At 49.8% G+C, this 21,177-nt stretch overlaps 1 protein-coding gene across 2 annotated transcripts in view; it reads right to left on the bottom strand.

Annotated features, from left to right (window-relative positions):
- Positions 1–2,444: 2,444 nt before the first annotated feature.
- FBXL20 (F-box and leucine rich repeat protein 20) overlaps positions 2,445–21,177 on the bottom strand; it is a 51,114-nt gene continuing 32,381 nt past the window's right edge. For both annotated transcript variants that reach the window (XM_077315198.1, XM_077315197.1), the window contains exons 3-15: positions 17,517–17,571; positions 15,636–15,710; positions 14,101–14,195; positions 13,436–13,504; positions 12,291–12,386; positions 10,788–10,914; positions 9,456–9,530; positions 8,702–8,832; positions 7,793–7,853; positions 6,941–6,985; positions 6,505–6,561; positions 4,535–4,747; positions 2,445–3,712 (exon numbers count right to left, since the gene is read on the bottom strand). In XM_077315198.1, coding sequence (XP_077171313.1) covers positions 3,605–3,712; positions 4,535–4,747; positions 6,505–6,561; positions 6,941–6,985; positions 7,793–7,853; positions 8,702–8,832; positions 9,456–9,530; positions 10,788–10,914; positions 12,291–12,386; positions 13,436–13,504; positions 14,101–14,195; positions 15,636–15,710; positions 17,517–17,571 — 1,207 coding nt within the window. In that variant the 3' untranslated portion in view covers positions 2,445–3,604. The remainder of the gene's footprint in view (positions 3,713–4,534; positions 4,748–6,504; positions 6,562–6,940; positions 6,986–7,792; positions 7,854–8,701; positions 8,833–9,455; positions 9,531–10,787; positions 10,915–12,290; positions 12,387–13,435; positions 13,505–14,100; positions 14,196–15,635; positions 15,711–17,516; positions 17,572–21,177) is intronic.

Here is a 21,177-nt window from a genome sequence, read left to right as displayed (position 1 = left end):
TGCTACTCCCAGGATACGTATCGTGTAGGAAACACTTCCCATAAAAATGGGTATTCTACATAACGTCTCTCCTTAGCTTTCGCTGCGACAGGTGACCAATTCTTTCGTCCCTTGAGTTCAGTCACCGAAAGGAGTAGCTAAACCTGATCCGGAACTACCTACCCATGGCCGTAAGAAATCCCAACGCCGTCCGTAGTCAATTCTGGCTTCTGCTTTCTGCTTTTCCACAGTCATTTGAAGGGCCTGGAATTGTCTTCTTCTTCTTCTTCTTTTTTTGTAACAGTTTCCCCACAATACAAATTTAGCCAAGATCACAACAACATTGTAACATGGACGGGGGAATAAAAAACCCAAGGTTGAGCTGCATATATACACTCATATTGAGAGTCTTGCTTCTAGTTAATTAGCTTCAGTATATCCACACGTGAGTGACAGGAGAGGGGAAAGCAGAGCGCATGGGGCCATTAAAATAATAATTCACAGACTTCTCCATGTAATATGTTGCTAAGGGGCTGAATGGTGATGTTCCCACTGGCATGTCCAACCTACCTGTCTGCAGAGAAATAGGAATCCAGGAATTAATTTTCTTAAAACCAGGGGTGGGCATAATGTGGCCCTCCGGATGTCCATGGACTACAATTCCCATGAGCCTCTGCCAGCCTTCACTCATGGGAATTGTAGTCCATGGACTTCTGGAGGGCCAGTTTGCCCACCCCTGCTCTTTACTCTCACCAACCCCAAGCACACAAGAATCACAGGCCGGCCACGTCTGCTATATTCAGGTCTTTCTTTTTTTTAGAAAGAGCTTAAGACAGTGTTTAAGTATAGGGCACAGACTCCCTTTGGGGATGGCTTCAATATTTTGACTTGTGGTTGTGTCGCAACTCAAGAACACACAAATCCTGCGGGCTCAGCCACTCTCTGCGAGCTCTTCTGACCACCCCACCTACAGGTGCATCTCCTTCACCTTTGCCCCACCTCGAGGGACATGGAGCGTGACCGTCAAGGACTAACCGTCTTCTAGGACGTCATAGGAGATGGTTGTTGATGGCCAGGCACACAGAGACAGAGCGAAGGCTTCCTTGCTCTGATTCAGGCACAAGGACGATACAGTTTTGGTGGGCTTTTCTCCCAACTTCTAATAAGCAAGGAAGGAAGAAAGGGGTGGCTGGGCTGACCAGTCACAATGATACGCATGAATGTTCTGTTGACTACAATACAGTGAAGGGGCAGCCAAAGTGTGGCTCTCCAGATGTCCATGGACTACGTCCCATGAGCCCCTGCTGTGAACATCTGGAGAGCCACAACTCGGCCACCCTGATATAGCGCGATCCAGAGTCAGTCACACCCTTCTAAGCCCATGGGAGTAAAATCTCTTGTGTAGGGTTGAGCTGCTAGAACTGACGGGAGAAGGGAAAACACAGCTTCGTTTTGGGCACCGCAGGCAAGAAGAGATATTGATCACGGGATACTAAGTTTTAAATCCCCCCCCCCCAGCTGGCTCGGCCCCCCTATCAATCTGGCAAGGACTTGTCTGTGAAGGCGGTCGAAGTTCTCATGCGTGCTCCCAGCAAGAAGGGCCTGCAGGGCCATGAAGCCCCCCCCCTGACCCCGTGCACATAAAGGGTGTAGCTATGTAGGAGACCACCAGGAATTGCTCCTCAGAGCAGCCAAGGGCTAGCACACGACATGCAGTCCAATGTGACTCATTCTTTTCAAGACCCATGCGCCGCTCCTGTTTCCATAGACCGTGGAGACGCCTCAATCGGAGGAGGGGGGCAGTGGACTGGCATGAGCAACCAGGGGGCGGGGGTTGGCGCTTGACCCACCCTCTGTGACACAGACCCCATCCAGCACCAAGAGCGTCTTATCCCATTCAGTCTCAAAAGCACCATTTCAGTGGCTTCCTAGCTTTTCCGGAAGGTGCCGCTTTAAGCCGATACCTGCTTTTGTCCTGAATAGCAGGGGTAGTCAACCTGTGGTCCTCCAGATGTTCATGGACTGCAATTCCCACGAGCCCCTGCCAGCGAATGCTGGCAGGGGCTCCTGGGAATTGTAGTCCATGAACATCTGGAGGACCACAGGTTGATAACCCCAGCTGAATAGGACGGATCTGGCGAGCGTCTACGTCGGTGCTTCCTTTGAGCGAAAAATGCACAAGACTGGCAAACGCTTCAGTTCACAAGACAGCCCCCCAATGACCCTGACGACGCAGGGGAACGACAGTTAGCAACAGTGCGCAGCTTATGCGCGGCAGGGCCTTCAGCTCGGGCATCCGCGGCCGCCTGGGGCGGTTTTGACAAACGGAAAATCGTCTCTACAAAAAGCTTCCGATTTTATAACTTCAACTCATTTCACAACTGGGTGGTCAAAGCGTGGCTCTGCGGTAAAAGACACCCCCTCCTTCCCCCCCCCCCTCTTTTCTGGATTTAGGGAGAAAAAAAAAAAAGGAACTCGACATATATTTCAACGTTCAGTAATTTCATACAATTTCAGAATTAGACATTAAAAAAAAGAAAGAAAGAAAGAAAAAGAAAAGGAGCCTGACAATTCCGAGGGAGGGAGGAGGAACGGGAAACCGAAAATAAAATCAGACCTGACGTTACAGATTTCTAGCTTTATCGTCACAACGATCTAGGAAGCCTCTGAGCCGAATGCTACGGACACGAAGAGAAGCCGGCGAACCTTCGAGGTGAGCATGCTCTGTGTTTGGGCCGGCACGGAAAACGAGGAATTACAGAAGCGCGGGAATCAATGTCTCACAATGGCGGCTGCTTGAACGTTCCCTTACACGAGGATGATTTCGTTTTTGTTTGTTTTTTTTTAAGTAAAAAATATAACCACGGGGTTCTCTCGTCTGCTTGCTTGTTTTTAAACTTGTTCTTCTTCCCCTTCTGGACAGTGGATGCAGGATTTTCAGAGTTTCTCATTAGGGTTCCCTTCCCTCAGTAATCACTCCCCGATCCTTACGCTTGTGGGCTCGAGGCTGCCCATCTTGCCGTCTCCGGTATCGGGGGGGAAAAACCATACCCCCACCCCTCCGAGCCGCAGCAGTTCTTCAGATGTGTGTGACGATCCCCCCTCCCCCCTTCTCTGCTCTCCCTGCCCACCCCCATGATTTCTTCTGAGCATGCCCAGTAGGAATGGTTCATAATTCTATCAATCCACCTAAAAGAGGGGGGTGGGGGGAGAGGAAGGATCTCACTGACCCGGTTTCCCAGGCCCAGGGTCCTTGTTGTTGGGCCGGGACACGTAGGCAGGTCGATGTGCACTTGTGTATGCATGTGTACTTGTGTGTGTGTGTGAGAGAGACAGAGAGAAAGAGAAAGAAAGAGCGCTCACATGTGTGTGCATACACACTATGACATGTAGTTGAGTGTGGAGCTATACGGCAAAAGGGAGGGGCCCAGTTCTGCAACCAGTCCCTCCCCCCCTCCGCCCCGCCACACACACCCTGCTTTGCTTTCTTTTCCAGCAAACCCCGGCAAAGGGGCCCTCGGCATCACTCTTCCACGGAGAGACTGGTGTGTCTGCGGTGGCTTCTAGGAGGGCAATTTAAATACTCAGTTATTCTTTTTCTGCGCACAGTAAACCGGCCCCCACGTCATAGGATGATGCAGCATCTGCAGAAGCGTTGTCTGCTGCCCCCCACGGATGGCGGCGGGGTCACGGGGGCGAAGTAGGCGTGGACCTTGATATTGGGTAAGTGAGTCTGAAAAGACAAACAACGAGGCATTTCTTGTTGTGGTTTGGGGAACCGTCCGGAAAGCTTGACACAATAAGCACCAAAGAGCTGGATGCGTCTAGAGGAGGGCTGGGAAACAGGAAATGATTGGCAACACCCACTGCTTCCAGGAGATTTCCTAGCCCCATTTTTAGGGGCAAAAGGCATGTGAGTTTCTGGCTGCTTCCACACAGGGATGGTCCTCTGTGTAGCTCTCGTTCCAGATGTGAATGCAGAGGCATACAACGTAGCCACGAAGTAGCAGCAGATTTCCCCCTCTTTCCCTGGCAGCCTCTGAGGCTACCATTCTTGCTTCTCTGCCGTGGGACTTTAAAAACAACAATGAGAATTGCTAGATTGGTACTGTGCTATCATATACCTGTCTACTACCACATGATTGTTTCCTGTTTCCTTTTTTTTTTTTTAATGTATGTATCTAGACCGGTTTATTGCAGAGTTATAAGGTGAAATGCGCAGCCTGCACTGTCCCCCTTATAACTGCACAAAGAAAAGGGCTAAACTTTAATGGACTGTGGCAGTAGCTGTTTATTTTATTTATTTATGAGACTTTTAGGCCATCTCTTTCCAAAGTGGTCTCGGGGCAGCTTACATGAGGATATAAAACAAGCTAATAAAAAACATCTAAAAAATAGCTACATACTAAAAAACAACATTTTAACATTACTGTAGTTCCACGGCCCACCTGAGGGCCCCTACCCGCTGACCTAATCAGTTGCTTTCCACACGGACAACTGGAAGCTCAAAGAATTGCAAGATCATCCACATAATTTTTAATGCAAGTGATTTTACCCTGAGTCTCTTGATTCCTGCCCGTGTGATTTGCTGGCAGTCGTACAGCTCTATCCTCTCCAGGCTGTGGCAGCTCTTGAGATGTTCCAAGGAGGCGTCAGTGATCAGGGGGCAGTTGTCCAGCTCGATCACCTCCAGGCGGTCGTGAGCACAGGCCCCGTTGCCCAAGTGGCGGATCCCGTCGTCGGTGATCAGCTCGCAGTGGGACAGACTCTGACAACCCAAAGGAAAACCAGGAAGGGGAATCAGCTAGTGGTGCGTGCAACATCCCTTTCGCTCAGCTTATGAGGGGGGTGGAGGGGGAATGGGGGCTCTTCCCACCAAGCAAGGTGGAGCTTAAAAATCCAGCTAAAAGAACCTCTAGCTGTCGTGTCCCTTTCCGATTTCCCCCCCAGTAACCTTTGCAAATCTTGGATCACTCGATTTCGGGGATTTCCAGATGCGAAGCAGATGGCACAGAGACAGGCTTCTCTGCCAACGAGTTCCATTATTTCTTTCTCTTAACCCCAAGCGGCATCTTGGGCATCACGCTGACCCCTGTGCTTCTCAATGAATCTCTCCTCTCCCTCCTCCTCCACCCACTCCAAGGTGATACAGGCTTGTCTGTTTTGCTCATGGCCAATCACACACACAAAGAGTCAGACCCTTGGGTCATCCAAGATAGTACTGTCGACTCAGACTCACTGTGGCTCTCCAGGGTCTCAGGCAGAGCTTTTTCCTGTCACCTCCTGCCTAGTGGTTTTTAACTAGAGGCAGGCTGCAGGTGATTTAACTTTGGACCTTCTGCATGCCAAGCAGAGGCTCTTCCATTGAGCCACTGCTCCTGTTCCTGTAACTCCCATGCCCTTGCTACTCTACCCTTTCCCTCTACTTCTGGCTTTCCCAGCCAGGGTTTCGTAGACCCTGGAGCAGACCTAGTCAACCTGTGGTCCTCCAGATGTCCATGGACATCTGGAGGACCACAGGTTGACTACCCCTGCCCTGGAGTTTCTTGATGTTCCTGAAAGGATTTCCCAAATGAGTGGGGAGTTATTTTTTAATATATTTTTTAATCTCCTTTATCAGGTGATGTGACAGGGGCTCACGGGAATTGTCGTTATAGAATCATGGAGTTGGAAGGGATCTGCGGGGTCATCTAGTCCAACCCCCCGCACAATGCAAGAAACAATGCACGGACACCTGGAGAGGGACAGTTTGGCCTGCCATATTGGTCATGTTGACCCGCTCCCCCTTCCAAAATGGCCCATGATGGGTCCGGAGGGTGTGTCCACAGCTCTGCTTCCCTGCCATATTCTGCACGATCTGCCACTTCCGAGGTATCTCGAATCTTTAAGAACGTTTCAGGGGATTTTCAACAGTAAAAAAAGTTGAGAGTGGCCGCTCTACTTCCATCTCATCGGCATTATTAGGGCTGTGATACCACCAGCTAGCCCCACTTAACATTGATGCAGTGCATTTCCCAGGCAACGGAATCGTGGGAATCCTTACAACAGGCTGGAAAGAGAGATCAATATCCTTCTATCCGCACTGTCGTGGCCGCAGGGGGCTAAAGCCAAGAAACGGGAGCTTGTACCAGTATGCCTAAGGAGGTGATCGCTGGGGGAAGGTCCGAACTGGGAGCCCTCGGAGAGGAGGACGAACTGCACGTCCACACCTGATCTGAACAGGCTGGGCCGGGCTCCCTGCTTAACTTAAGCTACTGCAGCTCTCACCCCCCTACTCGGCTCCGACCCGGCAGGAAGACCTACCTTGCAGGACTGGTTTGAAGGAGGGCAAAGCCAAGACTGAGACGGAAAGATTCTTCCCACACCAGAAGTGTTATTGGGGCGCGTTATTTAGGTTATGCTGATTTACAGCATAGGGGCCACCTCATTGTTTTCTTCTCCAACCATTCAAGCTCCTTCGAAATCCAATTGACAGAACTGCTAAAGCCCGGTCGGGATGCACAAGGGAGCCCCTCCAAGACTCACCAAAACCTGGAGCCGCGGACAGTGTATCGAGAGCTGGATTAACGTGCTGTCTGTTATCTGGAAAAGACGAGAACGGCAGGGCCGGTTTTGAGAACGAGTGCTCTGGCCCCGGGGAAGAGCCCCAAAAGAAAGCGCTCGGTGTAATATTCTATGAAGCAAGGGGGCACAGAGTCTCTGGAACACAGACCAATTCTGTCCTGAAAGATCCAGGCAATACATGATTGTTCCCCATTTTTCACATTACAGAGAGGGGGAGGAATCACAGAGTTGGAAGGGGCCTTAAGGGTCATCTAGTCCAACCCCCTGTGGAATATTTCTCTCAGCAGCTTAAGGCAGTGCTGGGACACCCTTGCTGGGACACCCTTGGGCTAAAAGCTTGGCCCTTTTGCCTACCGTACGGACATTTTTCATTTTAAACCGAAAAAGGTACAATTACCTGGACGCATTCTTCCAGATCCATTTTTTCTAGCTCATGACAATTCTGGAGATAATAAAGGCACACAAAGAGAGACAGAACTAAGCATTCACCAGGTTTTTAAAAGCACAGGCCAGAGCCACTTAAACCCCTGGTTTCTACTCCCCGCTGCCCAGCGGTTTTTTGTGAAGCAGTTGTCTTCAAGAACTGCTATGAACTGCTTTAAAATTTGCGGAAGTTCGTGGCCGCTCTTCAGTTCACGAACCAGCCAAAATTTTGTCACAATTTTTGTTTTGTGAGCCAGTTTGTGCCCATCCTGATAACTTAACCAACTGAAAAGGCGAACCTGCTGGCCTTCCCTGCCCCCTCCCTGTCCCAACCAGGGTTCTGAGATGTACAAGACTGTGAGATCTGAAAAGATACTTACAAACACCTTTTCAGCCAGCTTGGCCTGGATGCCCTGCTGAGGCTGGCTCCTTCCCTGCCCATTCCCTGGCCACTCAAACCCGACCATCCACCCCCGTGGCTGCTAGACCCACTCTTTTATCCTCTCTTGGTGAACTTTGCTCCCATGCCCCATTGTCTGGCCTGCACTCCGTTTCCAATCTTGGAAGGCTACTTCTGTCACTCACTCACAATGGTTTTACAACACACCATGCCCGCCCCTGGCAAATCGTGTGAGATTCCACGCTTGCTTCTCTTCCATCTCACCCCACACCCCACTGCTCCTGAGCAGCCTAAATATGCAAGGGTAACACTGCCGCCCGCCTCCCCAAATTCACCACATCAGAAAGCAAATGCCTGCAGTCAGAGGGCGGCCTGAACACACACTGGCAAGCCCCCAGGAAGCAAACCGTGCAGCCAGGCGCTTACCCGCGCCAGCGTGGTAAAGCCCACATCTGTAAGCTGAGAACATCGGGCCACTTCCAATATTCTGCACGGGAAACAAAACACGGTAAATATAAACACAACGGCCAACGTCTGATGCTTGGCAGAGCCCGTTTCTGACATTCCACATCGGAACAGCGCTTCAGCTGTCAGTGCCAGGTCGTGATTTCTCGCCTGCTGTATCTTGGGGGCTCCCTTTCTCTACCAGCAAGAAGAAGAAGTAGTTGGTTCTTATATGCCACTTTTCTCTACCTGAAGGAGGCTCAAAGGGGCTTCCAATTGCCTTCCCTTTCCTCTCCCCCCTACAGACACCCCGTGAGGGAGGTGAGGCTGAGAGAGCCCTGAGATTACTGAAGAAGAAGAAGAGTTGGTTCTTATATGCCGCTTTTCTCTACCCGAAGGAGGCTCAAAGGGGCTTACAATCCCCTTCCCTTTCCTCTCCCCACAACAGACACCCTGTGGGGTGGGTGAGGCTGAGAGAGCCCTGATATCACTGCTCGGTCAGAACAGTTTTATCAGTGCCGTGGCGAGCCCAAGGTCGCCCAGATGGCTGCATGTGGCGGAGCGAGGAATTGAACCCGGCATGCCAGATTAGAAGTCCGCACTCCTAACCACGACACCAAACAGGCTTTCCGGACTCACATAGAAAGGATAAGCAGCATCCCACAGCATGCCCGGAAACCGGCCACGCCTCTATTTGTTTCAAAGATTTTGTTAACTCTGCTTCCCAAAACAACTCTGGAACGCGTGTCAAGAGGTAAGAGCAGAAAAAAATCCAATACTCCGCCCTTCCAATTTTTCGCCTGTCCAGCTGGTTGCCAGGTTGTGCCTCGTCTGAAATCCTAACTGCTGCGCACGTCCAACTCGTGCCCTTGGAGAGCGAATGCCACTTACCTAAGTCTTGGGCAGTTTTGCCCTAAAGCATTCAAGATGGCGTCGGTGATGTTGGAGCAGCCGGAGGCACACAGGGACTGCAGCTTGTGGCACCCCCTGCAGATTGTGATCAAGCCGTCGTCTGTAATTTGCTGTCAGGAAAGAGAGAGAGAGAAGTCAAAGTCACCAGTAAAAAAGATATTTTTATTCCCCTTTCCTTGGAGAGGAACCGGCTCAAAAGATATGATTTGCACATCAAATAGACACGTGTGTGCTTATGATATATATTTATTCACGCATGTAACACCTACAGATAGACACAGATATTGAGCTTTCAATCCCTTTTGGCAGGGAAGCAAGAGCTCACTGGGAAATGCCAGGCCAAAAGCGGGATGCCAACTATGTATGCCAACTATGTATGGCCTCTCAAAACCAGCTCCTTTTTTGGGCTGGACGTTTCATTTTTGGCAGGGACCACAAATTGGTACACAGGATATTTTCTTGCAGGATAAAAATGTGCTTCCTGGTCCAACTTAAAAAAAGAAAAAGGAAAAACCCACACAAAACAAAACAAAAACCACGCAAGCAACTGTATTTTTAAGACGTATTAAAAAAAAGTTAAGCTTGGAGGGAAGACCCTCCAGACCAACAGGAGAATCGTCAGGGCAGTTCTTGGGAGTGTGGGTGTCACGCCACGTGGTTCAGTCCGCAAGGCCTCTGCCGGCTTGGAGAAAAGAAAACACTGCATGGAGATTCACAGGGAGGGATGACTTACCAAGCAGGTCTGCAGGTTCAGAGTCACCAGCTCAGGAGAGTGAGCTCCGATGTATTTGAGGGCTTCGTCCTCCAGCTGCAAATATAAATTCACAAATTCTCAACTTTTTCAGTTGAGAAACCCCAGAATATGGTTGGGAAGCACAGCTGTGTCCATACACCCCCCTCCCGCCTCCCCCCTTTCTCATCCCCTCCCAGCCCATCATTGTCCATTTTGGGAGGGGGTGTGGGTCGACATGACCGTATATGCTTAATAATCGCATTATAAAAGTTAAGAAAATTTTTAAAACATTAAAAAATTGATTCACTCCCACCCATTTAGGAAACCCATCCAGGACCCCCTGGTTGAGAACGCCTGATCTATGGAGAAGACAAAGGAGGAAGAGTTTTTTTCACCCCACTTTTCTCTACCCTTAGGGAGTGTCCAAGCGGCCTACAATCGCCTTCCTCTCCCCACAACAGGAGGCCTGGGAGGCAGGTGGCGAGGGGAGAGCTTTGAGAGATCTGTGACAGGCCCAAATTCACCTGGCAGGGGGATCAAAGCCGGTTCTCCGGTTGAGTCTGCCATTCTTAGCCACGACACCCTGCCGGCTCTCCCTTGCTGGCAGAAGCACCCTTTGTGGGGTGGCAGCCCCAGAAGTTCCTTGATAGAACCTTCAAAATACTCGGCCTTGTCATGGAGATATTCAAAAATACTGGAGAATCGTTGCTCACCTGCGATTCCTCTGAGCCTGCTCGGATTGGCAGGTGTGAGTTTTATTGACTTATTTCTAGCCTGCTTCTTTGTTTCAAGTGAGCATGCTTCAGGGTGGGGGGGGGGGCGTTAAGCATTAAATTTTTGAAAAGGGAAAAACAAAGGTGGTTTCTGCCACTAAAAAATGTTACCGAATGTCCCTGAATCCAGGAGAACAGATGGCAAGCTACTGAGAACCAGGGCCATATCCCCACCGATATTGATTCCCCGGAGAGTTCCATAAATAAGACAAAAACTTAAGCTATTTTTAAAAGTAGCCTGGATTCTAAAATTAAGCCCACATTCGCTCAAACGCCTAACTGGGGCTTCTTTCTTTGCAGGTCGCCATTATCTTCTCTGAGCAACTGCAAACCCGCTTTTCTTTCTCTGCCGTAGAGGCTTTCTCCACCTTAGACTGATCAAAACACACCGGTGTCACAAGCAACATAAGAGAAGCCCTGTCGGATCAGGCCAAGGGCCCCTCCAGTCCAACACGCAGTGGCCCAAACTCAGGGGCCCCCAGTGGACCCCCCAAGGGAGACAACACATGCAAGCCACCTTCTGTGCTTGAGCACCCTTGCCTGCCCCGGAGAGGAGTACCTGTGTGCAGCCTTTAAGGAACAGGGCTTTGAGTCCACCGCAGCCTCTCACCAGAGCCTGGATGCCATCTTTTGTCACTTGGTCACACCAGGAGATGTTGAGCTGCTCCAGCAGAGGGCAGCCCTCGCTTGGGAGGCGAAAGGGGAAGGAGGGAAGGGAAAGGAGGCAGGAAAGTCAGGGAGGAAAATCCAGCTTTCCAGATGAGAGAGTTTTAACCCCTTCCCTGCCAGAGCCTGTGAACAGCTGATGCCCCTTGCTCAGAGCAGACTCCAGGGCAGCTTTTTCCAACTTTTTGACCATTGAGAAACCCCGGAGACATTCCTCAGGCTTTGTGAAACCCCAGAAGTGGCACGACTGTGCAGAATATGACTGAGAAGCAGAGCTGTGGACATGCCCACCCAGGGCCCCTCCCCTTCCTACCCCCTCCAGGCCCATCTTTGGCCATTTGGGGAGGGAGCGGGTAGGGTTGACGTGATCATATATGGCAGGGGTGGCCCAACTGTGGCTCTCCAGATGTCCCTGGACTACAATTCCCATGAGCCCCTGCCAACGCATGCTGGCAGGGGCTCATGGGAATTGTAGTCCACGGATATTTGGAGAGCCACAGTTGGGCCACCCCTGTTATATGGTCATGTCACCTGATACACATTTAACACGAATTTTAAAAATACATTAAAAATTCACTAACTCCTACCCCATTCAGGAAACGCTTCCAGGGCCATCAAGAAACCCCGGTTGAGCTCAAGGGCTGCCACCAAATGCAAGCACTGTTACAATGATTGGCAAGTGGTGGGGGTGTGAGGGGGCCGGAAAGCCCATGGGGAACCCTGCTGGGAAAAAGGGACAGGTGCCTTTGTGCACCCTACATGATGTCTCCAGCAGGTCCTGGGGGCAGTGAACAGAGTCGCCGCCTTGTGACTGCCCAGGTCTTGTTAACTTTGCCCAGTGTGAATGGAAAGCCTGCTTTGTCCCCTCCTACTTCGGCATGCCAGGTGGGGCCTGGGGATCCCACCGAATTTCAGCTCATCTCCAGACGATAAAGATCACTTGCCCTGGAGAAAAAGGATGCTTTGGAGGACGGACTCTGTGGCAGTGTTCTCCCTCCCACCTCCAGGAGGTTCCCCAGTCTGGAGCTGACAAACCTATACCCCCCACTCTCTCCCCAGTGGCCTAGCTACTCTACTCCAAAGGGGGACCTTTCAGACTGAGAGCCAAGCCAAGGGAACATTTACGGGTCCTTCTCAGGTCCCTTGAATCCGCTCCATGAGACCCACAAGGAAAGAGAAAGGGGTCCTTTCCCTTAAATTACAGCTCTGGGTGGCCCTTCTGCCGGCAGGCACTGAAGAGCCGAAGCAAGGCAAGATTAAAGGAAGGGGAGCGTGCGCCTCCGTCACAGAGGTATGCAACTTCTGTTGTTTTCCAAACCAACAAGCCCTTGCGAGGGCTGCACATTGAGAAATCCAAGGTGAAAAGGCCCAATCGCCGGAGCTGCAAATCACTCACCTCAGAGCTTTGAGGGACAGGTTGGTGATTGAGGTGCAAGAAGCCAGATCGAGATGCCGGAGTTTGGAGCAGAACTTGCTAAGGCTTGTACAGGTACTGGAGGAGGGGAACAGACAACACGGAGCATCAGCGTTACGACTGCCAGGGACTGGTTCCCCCCCCCCCCCAGCAGGGCCAAAGAGACTGGCTATTTTCAACAATATGGGGCAGGGGTAGTCAAACTGCGGCACTCCAGATGTCCATGGACTACAATTCCCATGAGCCCCTGCCAGCGTTCGCTGGCAGGGGCTCATGGGAATTGTAGTCCATGGATATCTGAAGGGCCACAGTTTGACTACCCTGAAGTGACATATATATATAATTTTCTCTTAACACAAACTGGGAGGAACATTTGGAAGGCAGGAGCAATTTTATTATTTTTTTAAATATGAGCGAATAGAAAGAAGTAGACGCTTTTTATCCGTTCTGTGTGCGCACGCATCAGTGTTTTAAAGAGAATTAACCGTGTGCATAGTTTTGAAAATAAAACAGGCTTCTGTCTCTGGAACCCCACATGGAAGATTCTTGCAGGGGGGGGGGGGATATGATATAGTACAGCTATTCTGTGCAAGCTACACGGCACCTCGGGCTCTGTGCTCCTGCCTGTCCAAAACAGGGTGGGGTTGACATGATCATATACGGCAGGCTTGTGAAGACAGAAGGGATTTTGAAGTAGACCTTCAAGAGTTAGTGGTCCAGGGGCCTGTTTTCTTCCCTAATCACCCTCCTCCGAAAAGGTGACGGGGGAAGAGGGGCATGTTTCTGTGGCTGGAAAGCATCGAGGGGACAAGAAGAAAACCCACCTGCTGTCTAAGCTGTTCCCCTGCCTTTGAGATGGAAGGTGGTTTGTGTGCCTCCCACGGACTGAAAGCTCCAAGTAATTAGTCCTGGGCAGGAACACGGCCCAGTGATAACGACTTATCACCAAGGAATAAAGGGAACCCTCTCCGTACGTACGATCCCCAAACAGCTACTGAATTGATGACCCTTCCTCTCCCCACAAGCGGGAGCCACCTCTTCCACTCCTGCACCTACAGCCCACCAGTCCTGTCTTGCACAGGATACTCTCCCCAGTAGTATTAGAGTCAAATGCCAGGTCCACTTACGCATCTGTGATCTTGGTGCAGCCGTTGAGGTTCAACACTTCAATATTCCTGCAGTTCTGGGCGAACGTCCTTCAGAGCAGAGAGAAAAGGGGAACGTTTTACTGCAACGTGCATTTTATATTGGCGGCATCTGCTTGTCAAAACTCTTCCGCTCACTGGGGGCAACGCAGGCACGGGGCTCTGTGGCTGAGTATGGTAGGTATGTAAGGAAGCTTCACCAGTGCCCTGGAGTCTGTCACTGTTTCTCAGCCTAATGTTCCTCAGCAGGGTATTGTGAGAATAGATAAAAGGGAGGGGGGGGCACACACCATCTACTCTGCCCTGACATCCTAGGAAAAAGGGCAAGACACAAATAGAACAGAAAGATCCCAGGCTGTTTTCTAAACACCCTGTCCAAGTCCCGGGGCACCTTAAAACTAACAACGTTTATCTCAGGTGGGTCGCCGGGTTGGTCTGAAGCGACAGGACAAAATCTGAGATCAGAGCAACACAGTTTCATTCAAGGTACAGTTCGGGGAGGTGATGATAATCTCTGCTGTTAGACCTGAATAAATCTGTGGGTTGATACGCCACCGGCCCCTACGTAAGCACGCTCCAGATGTCGTTTGGCGATGAAAAGAAATCCTTTGCTGCGGAAAACAAACATGGAAACCGGAGCTGTTTACCTTAATGCGTTGTCTCCGACGCCTTGGCATCCGCGCAAGCTCAGCTTCCGCAAGAAACCCCCGCATCTTTTGGAAATGTTCTCTACTACCCGTCCCTGGAATCGGATCAGAAAGAGAAAGCCCTTGATACGACGCTCCAAAATAATTGGCAGGACTGAGAGCACAGCTCAGAACTCTCCAGGCAGAAAGTCCCCCTCCCCCTCTCGAATCTCACTTTTTTTGGTAAAAACCTCAATGACCATCTTTCCTTCCTTATCCTCTTCCTGCCCCCTTTCACCAACCGCTGCTGCCTCCTTCACCTTTCCCCTGTCCAGATAAGCTGCATTTTCTCAACCAAGGGTTTGTGAAACCCTGGGGTTTTTTGACATCCCTGGAAGGGTTTCCGGAATGGGTGGGAGTTAATTAATTGTTTATATATATATATTTAAAAACACTTATCGGTGGATATGACCATATTTGGTCACGTCGACACCTCTCCCTGAATGGCCAATGGTGAGCCTGGAGGGGTCGGAAGGGGAGGGGGCTCAGGTAGGTCTGTACACAGCTCTGCTTCCCCACCATGTTCTGCACAATCACACCATGAAGAATGCTTCAGCGGTTTCTCAACAGTAAAACACTCGAGAAAGGCCGATCTAAACTTACACATGGTTGGTATTCTGCAGAATACCAGGCATGCGACTGACACAACAAAACAGGTAGATCTAAGACCCCCTCACCCAATTTCTGTGCTGGCAGGGTTTATTTTGGATCACCCGCAAGGGCACAAATAAAAAGTTGCAATGTCTCGTTCGATGACATGGGTGTGAGCACTGAAGCATGGAAATGGGCCGACTTTGGCCAAGATGACCAAGGAAATACATTCTTATCAGCCCAGGCCCCGGTTTATTGCTAGGCAGCTTCCTAGCAATGGCTGCTAGAGCGGGTCATGGCTCAGTGGTGAAGCATCTGCTTAGCACACAGAAGGCCCCAGGTTCAAACCTCAGCATCTCAAGGATCGGGTGGTAGGTGATGAGAAAGACCTGCAGAGTTTTGGAAGGCGGATGGTTTGATTCCGTTTCATGTGTTCTGAGCTCAGAAAGGGTGCGAGACATTTTGATGCCTGAAGCCGGCTGCCCGGACCACACGTTCCTTCCCACCCCAGTAGTAAAGACGTCACCGTTATCCAAATAACGGATCCTTTCCAAACCTTCAAGGGCATCCTGCCAGAATCAGGCTGCCACGCCTGGCCGAATTGCACCGTGTCTCTTAACGGCACAACGTTTGTGAAGTTATGCTCCGAAAACTAATTTTTACCACCGTGCCAGAGCACATGGATGAACATGCCCCCTTCCCTACAGAACGACCAAATGTAGTTCTAGCATCTGAAACGGCTGCCACAGCTGTATAGGCTCCCTGGAGCTAGGAACTAAAAATTAATTATTCCCGTCTCTGGGGAAGAGCCGCAAAAGGTTACGCGGGTTGTTATTAATCTTACGCAGGGCCGTAATTACGGTTTAACAAGAGAAATGGCTTTTTTGCCCGTCACTTAATTATACCTCTATGTCCCTCTGGAAATCAAACAGGTCAATGCGTTGCCAGTTGCTACCGTCCAGGGCCAGGACGTTCCAGGCCTGCGGAGAAAGAGAAGGGGAGACAAGTCAGCAGTGAAATTAGGGGGAGGGGGACAGGCAAAAGGCATCTTTGGTCAGATTCAGATCCGTGCTATCGGCTGCTGGTGGGGTGCTTGCCACGCGAGGCAGAGACCCCTGCAAGGCAGGGCCTTCTGAATGGCAACCAGACTACAGTGCAATGGTTGGACTCAATTGCTGGTTGTTCTGTTGGCTATTTCAGACGTCAGCTAAAAAAAGCCCGCAGGCAGCTTTGGTACAGCCATCAAAAAAAACCTTTGGCATGCCCCAGATAGGGAAAGCTATGATTTATGCACAAATGCTGGGGCTACACAACCTTTACACAGACCACCGGAAAAAGTCTGCACGGTTGCTTCACGGCTGCTATGATTCAGGCAGCAAGGCCCTGTGAGAGCCAGACGGCAGGTTTCCTTGGGAAAGTCAGGGGGGCGGGGAGACCCACAGCCCACCTAGTAAAACGTCCTGTTTTCAACAATGACCTCCCACGAACAGAGCCTTAACTATTCCAAAATACTTATTTCTTTTTAATGCTGAGGCTTCATTTGCTAAGACCCATCACTTGTGCAAAACTAACGACCCTGAACACACCGTATGTCGTCTTTCCCCCCATCTTGATTTTCCTGTCCGTTCCATCGGATGACCCCAAGTCGGAAAGAGAGCAAAACTTATCTAACCCCTTTCTCTTGACATCAGTTCATCATTTTACAGACCTCTTAGCATGTTCCGTTTCATTTGGTCTCCCCCCCAAAAAAGGAAGGAAGGAAGGAAGGAAGGAAGGAAGGAAGGAAGGAAGGAAGGAAGGAAGGAAGGAAGGAGGAAGGAAGGAAGGAAGGAAGGAAGGAAGGAAGGAAGGAAGGAAGGAAGGAAGGAAGGAAGGAAGGAAGGAAGGAAGGAAGGAAGGAAGGAAGGAAGGAAGGAAGGAAGGAAGGAAGGAAGGAAAGGACCCAAACGCTCTAGCCTTCCCCCAGGGAAAGTACTTGAAGTCTTTGAATACTTTGGTATTTTTAAAACATGGGACAAATATGAAGCTATAGGGTGGTTGGCACATGGAACAGTGTCTACAACTATACTTGGGAATCCGTACAGGACTGCCAGGGGATTAGGACTACTTGAAAAAGGATGGTGATAAGCAGAAAGGCTTAAATCAGCAGTGGCCAAACTGTGGCTCTCCAGATGCCCATGGACTACAATTCCCATGAGCCCCTGGCAACACACCCTGGACATCTGGAGAGCTACCGTTTGGACACCCTTGAGACTTCAGACTCAGATGGGATACCTCTCCAAGAGTGCTGGTATGTGAGAGGAGATGGAGGCGTCTCCAAATTAAATGCATTTCATCATACTGTTTACACTGTCCTGTGGATCCTTCGGGATGAGAAGTGGGGCAGAATGCGTAATGCATGAGTGGTCCTCTGGGCATCTGGCAATGCCGTATTGGAGACACGCAGTAAGCGTGACGTCATGCCTCACCAATGCCCACCGCACTCATCACAGGTTGTGACAACTTTGTTTCCTCCCCCTCACCCACCCCGATGAAGCCATGACATATTTTTGGGACAGATACACAGCCAAGCTGTGGTCTCTATGAACGCGCAAGAATGCCCACTTCCTTTGCATCACCCACTTGTGCTTGTCTGCGTAAGACAAGAAATGAATGGCAAAGCGAATGGACAAAAGGCTCGTTTCATGTTGACACCTTCCCTGCTTTTGAAACCAGCAGGCCGACTGGAGGTGGGCAAGACACAAGCAGTTGAAACCTCACCGGTCCTGGCATGCAAGCAGTCTTACCCTGGAGACCTGAGCACAACGGCACAGCGTGACCACATCCAGGAAGGAGAATATTCTGTCAACAAACAAACAGATACAAATAACTAAGTGCGGGAACTTTCACCCCATTTGCCCCCAACGTTGCCTGCATCAGGGCTACCGTCGCCCAAGAGGGCAATTTTTTCCCAGTCCGGGGGTTCGACCCTGAAACCTTCCTAGTGGACCGGTGCCGGCCGCTTGACTAGCGCAGATCGAAGACACGATGAACTGGCCGGTCAATTATTTAAAGAATTTCAACTGATACTGGTTGTTGGGACAGCAAAACACGTTCCTTCAGTTATTAGTCACATTGACATATGATGAGCGGCAAGGATTGCAAAGTTCTTTTTGGAAACGCTGCTATTTCTATTCTGTGGGGGACGTACAAGGATAGAATCGACACGTCCTACGCAATCCCACCCAGTGGAACATGGTGCAACGTTCGGTTAGGCGGATGCAGCTCTTTTGCCGATCTACAAACACGGGGACCCCTCTCCCGAATCTAGCGCTTGATCTGTACGAGGACTGCTAGCGTCAGGTGGAGACATGGCTATTGGGATAGAAGGCAGGTGTCCAGCGCAAGAAAAACCCTACATTTCGTATCTACAAGAAGTACCAGAGAAGATAAATCAGTCCTTCACAGGCATGGCTACTTGGCATCTTCTTAGCATATACATCTGATGAAGCAGTCTGTAGCTTACGCATGGTTATGCTACAATGAACCAGGGGTGGCCAAACCCTGGCTCTCCAGATGATGTCTTGTGGTGTAAAATCCAGATTTAGGATTAGTTGTGGACACGTATTTAAAAAGCAACATTGGGGTGTCCACCAAGTCTCTGAGAAAGTTATTTGAAAGCAAATCTGGACCTTGGGGACCCGTTTTGACTGACCTCAGACTTCCACTTTGTTGGAATAAAGAGGTGGCCTTTGCCAGGTTAGTCTTCCTTTCTCTATTATTTTTTTAAAATGAAAGCCAAAACACTCTGGAAACCGAGTCCTTGATTGAGTATCACCATTCTGTAGTTTTCCGGTGCTTGTAAAGAAATGGAGCAAGCACATTCCTGCCCTCAGTTTCCCGCCCTGACACAGCTTGCCCTCTTGCCGATACAGAATACTACTGGTTTGCCCATTACTTTTACAATCCAAAATTCCCTTTTTTGAGTACAATAGTTCTTGGAACTTCCCATTATCCCCCCTCCCGTAGGCACGCAAATGCCAAGAAGCCGTGCTATACCAAAGCCATAGAAAAGCAGTGACAGGAAGTCAAATGGACAGCAAGTGCTGAATGCGTGTTCATAGCCATGGCCAGGCACGACGGGATTAACTAACGCTGTCTCTCCCAAGGAGCCTTTTGGTTAAGGAACCGCGCAAACCTTCCAAGAATAGGCGCCTTTCCACAACTAAAAACAGCGCTCAAAGCTTACTAAAAGCTCAGTGCGAACGCTCTCTTAGCCGTGTCAGAGCAGCTTATGGACTGTCTGTAGCCAGACCAGACGAGGCAGCCACATGCCCCGGAGGAGTAGGGAGCTCATGACGCAGGGCTTCTCCTTGTCAGTCTGAACCAGAGGTTGGAAAGAGAGAGCGGCTCTAAGGAGCCGGCCTATAAACAGTCCCCAACAGAAATGCCCCCCTTCCTTGAAAACCCACAATGAACTGACGTAAGTCTTGTCACGCATGTTGTTGAGTATCGTTCATACCTCCCCCTCCCAACGTCCTGAATTCTACCCACCATCAAAAATGTGGTCAAGGGGAGGGTGATAAGGAGCAAGGGGGGGGAGAGCAAGAATCCAGGAGCCCCTTAAAGACTAATAAACTGTATGGTAGGGGATAAACTTTCACAAGGACCACCAATCATAGAATCATAGCTGGAAGGGACCACCAGGGTCATCTAGTCCAACCCCCTGCAGATAGCAGGAAATGGCCACAAGAACCAAGCAGTCTCAAATGCTCCCTTCTGCCACCCACTCACAATCTGCCTAAGTTCATGGAATCAGCATCTCTGTCTAATGCGCAGTACCACAGGGCACGACACCTTTATGTGCCCTCCTGCCCAGCTGGTCAGGGAGTGTGGACTTGGGTCTCCCCAATATTTATGTATGTATTTATTATATTATATTTAATATATTTATATACTGCCCTCCCCGAAGGTTCAGGGCGGCTTACATATGTAGATGACATCCAGCTATACCTATTAATGAGTGGCCAGCTGAATACCCCACCCGATTCCTTGGACAGGGGTCTGGAAACCCTGACAGAATGGCTCCAGCAAAGACAGAGGTCCTATGGCTGGGAAGGAAGAGACCAGAGGAGAAAGGGTGCCTCCCCTGTCTTGGGGTGCAGCTACCACCTGTGCAGACTGTAAGGAACTTGGAGTTGACCTTCGATGCCTTCTTTACCATGGAGTGCAGGTCACAAAAGTAGCTTGGGAGGCATTTATCCACCCTTGCCAGGCACCGTACCTGGACCGAAAACACCTAGCCACAGTGATCCATGCGACAGTCATCTCCAGGCTAGATTACTATAACTTATTTTATGCGGGCCTACCCTTGTCCCTGACCCGGAAATTACAAGTCCAGAAGTCCTCACAAAGACCCTGTGGAGAGCTAATATTCAACCTGTCCTCTTAGCAGCTGCACTGGCTGTTGGTCGAGTTCCAGATCATAAAAGCCACACAGATACTGTGTTCAGCCTGAGCACGCTCTTCTTCACTGCTGCAATTTTAGGCTTGATTTATACATAATCTTCAAGAGTCATGTTCCGATCACCATTACTCATCTAGGCAATGGCTATATTCTGAAGGCATGTGATAGAGGGCCTGCAAGCACATTGGGGCAGAGGCCACTGAGATAAATCTAGACACACAAAATACAAACCAAGCCAGTTTCATTTGTGTTCCCATAACGCAGAAATTATAAACATGTAGGTTCTCACTTTCCTGAGTGATGACAAGTTTGCAACCACTATCAAGTTCGGTGGAATTCAGAGGAGAGCAGTCGGGAGACTTCATGACATTTTTGTAATATTTACTTTATTTACAAATATGAAGTCTAAATGGAGACCCAGGGGGAGGGGGGGATTTCTTGACATGACCATATTTGGTCATATCACCCCATAAAAACAGGGAGCAAGAATCCTAGCCACTCAATTGGATTTGCCTTTAAAAAACGCAGCTGGGCATAAGTCAGGATCGGGAGCCTTATGAATTTAATTTAACTTTGATATTGCTCTAGAAGTAACTGGATGCCACCTTGGGGCCACCAGTCTATTGGGTACCTTTGAGTCGACAACGATGGGTTCAAAAAACAATTGACAAAAACGATATTCCCACACTAAAGGAGCAAGGCAACACAAACTTTCCTCTTCACTCTGCAGCCTCCTTTATCCGTTTCCAAAAGACATTTGAGTTGGCTGACGGATCCTTCCTGCAGCGGTTCCCGGCCCATCGATGTATCTTCTTTTTGGTTGACCAGTTTTTATAAAGGTCTTTTTAAAAATCCCAATAACTCTAATAGATCCCGTTTGAGGTCATACTGACACAATCTTTGCGGCCTTCTTAGCAATCTGCAATCGTTATCAAACCGTCAACTTCCTCTGGTTCTTTGAATAAGCTTGTTTGAAAAGAATAGATTTGAAATTTTTCAAA

The sequence above is a fragment of the Paroedura picta genome, chromosome 16 (assembly GCF_049243985.1).
Source record: "Paroedura picta isolate Pp20150507F chromosome 16, Ppicta_v3.0, whole genome shotgun sequence".
Lineage (NCBI taxonomy): Eukaryota > Metazoa > Chordata > Lepidosauria > Squamata > Gekkonidae > Paroedura > Paroedura picta.
Note: the sequence above shows the minus strand (reverse complement) of the source record. Positions and strands in the feature narration are given on the sequence as shown.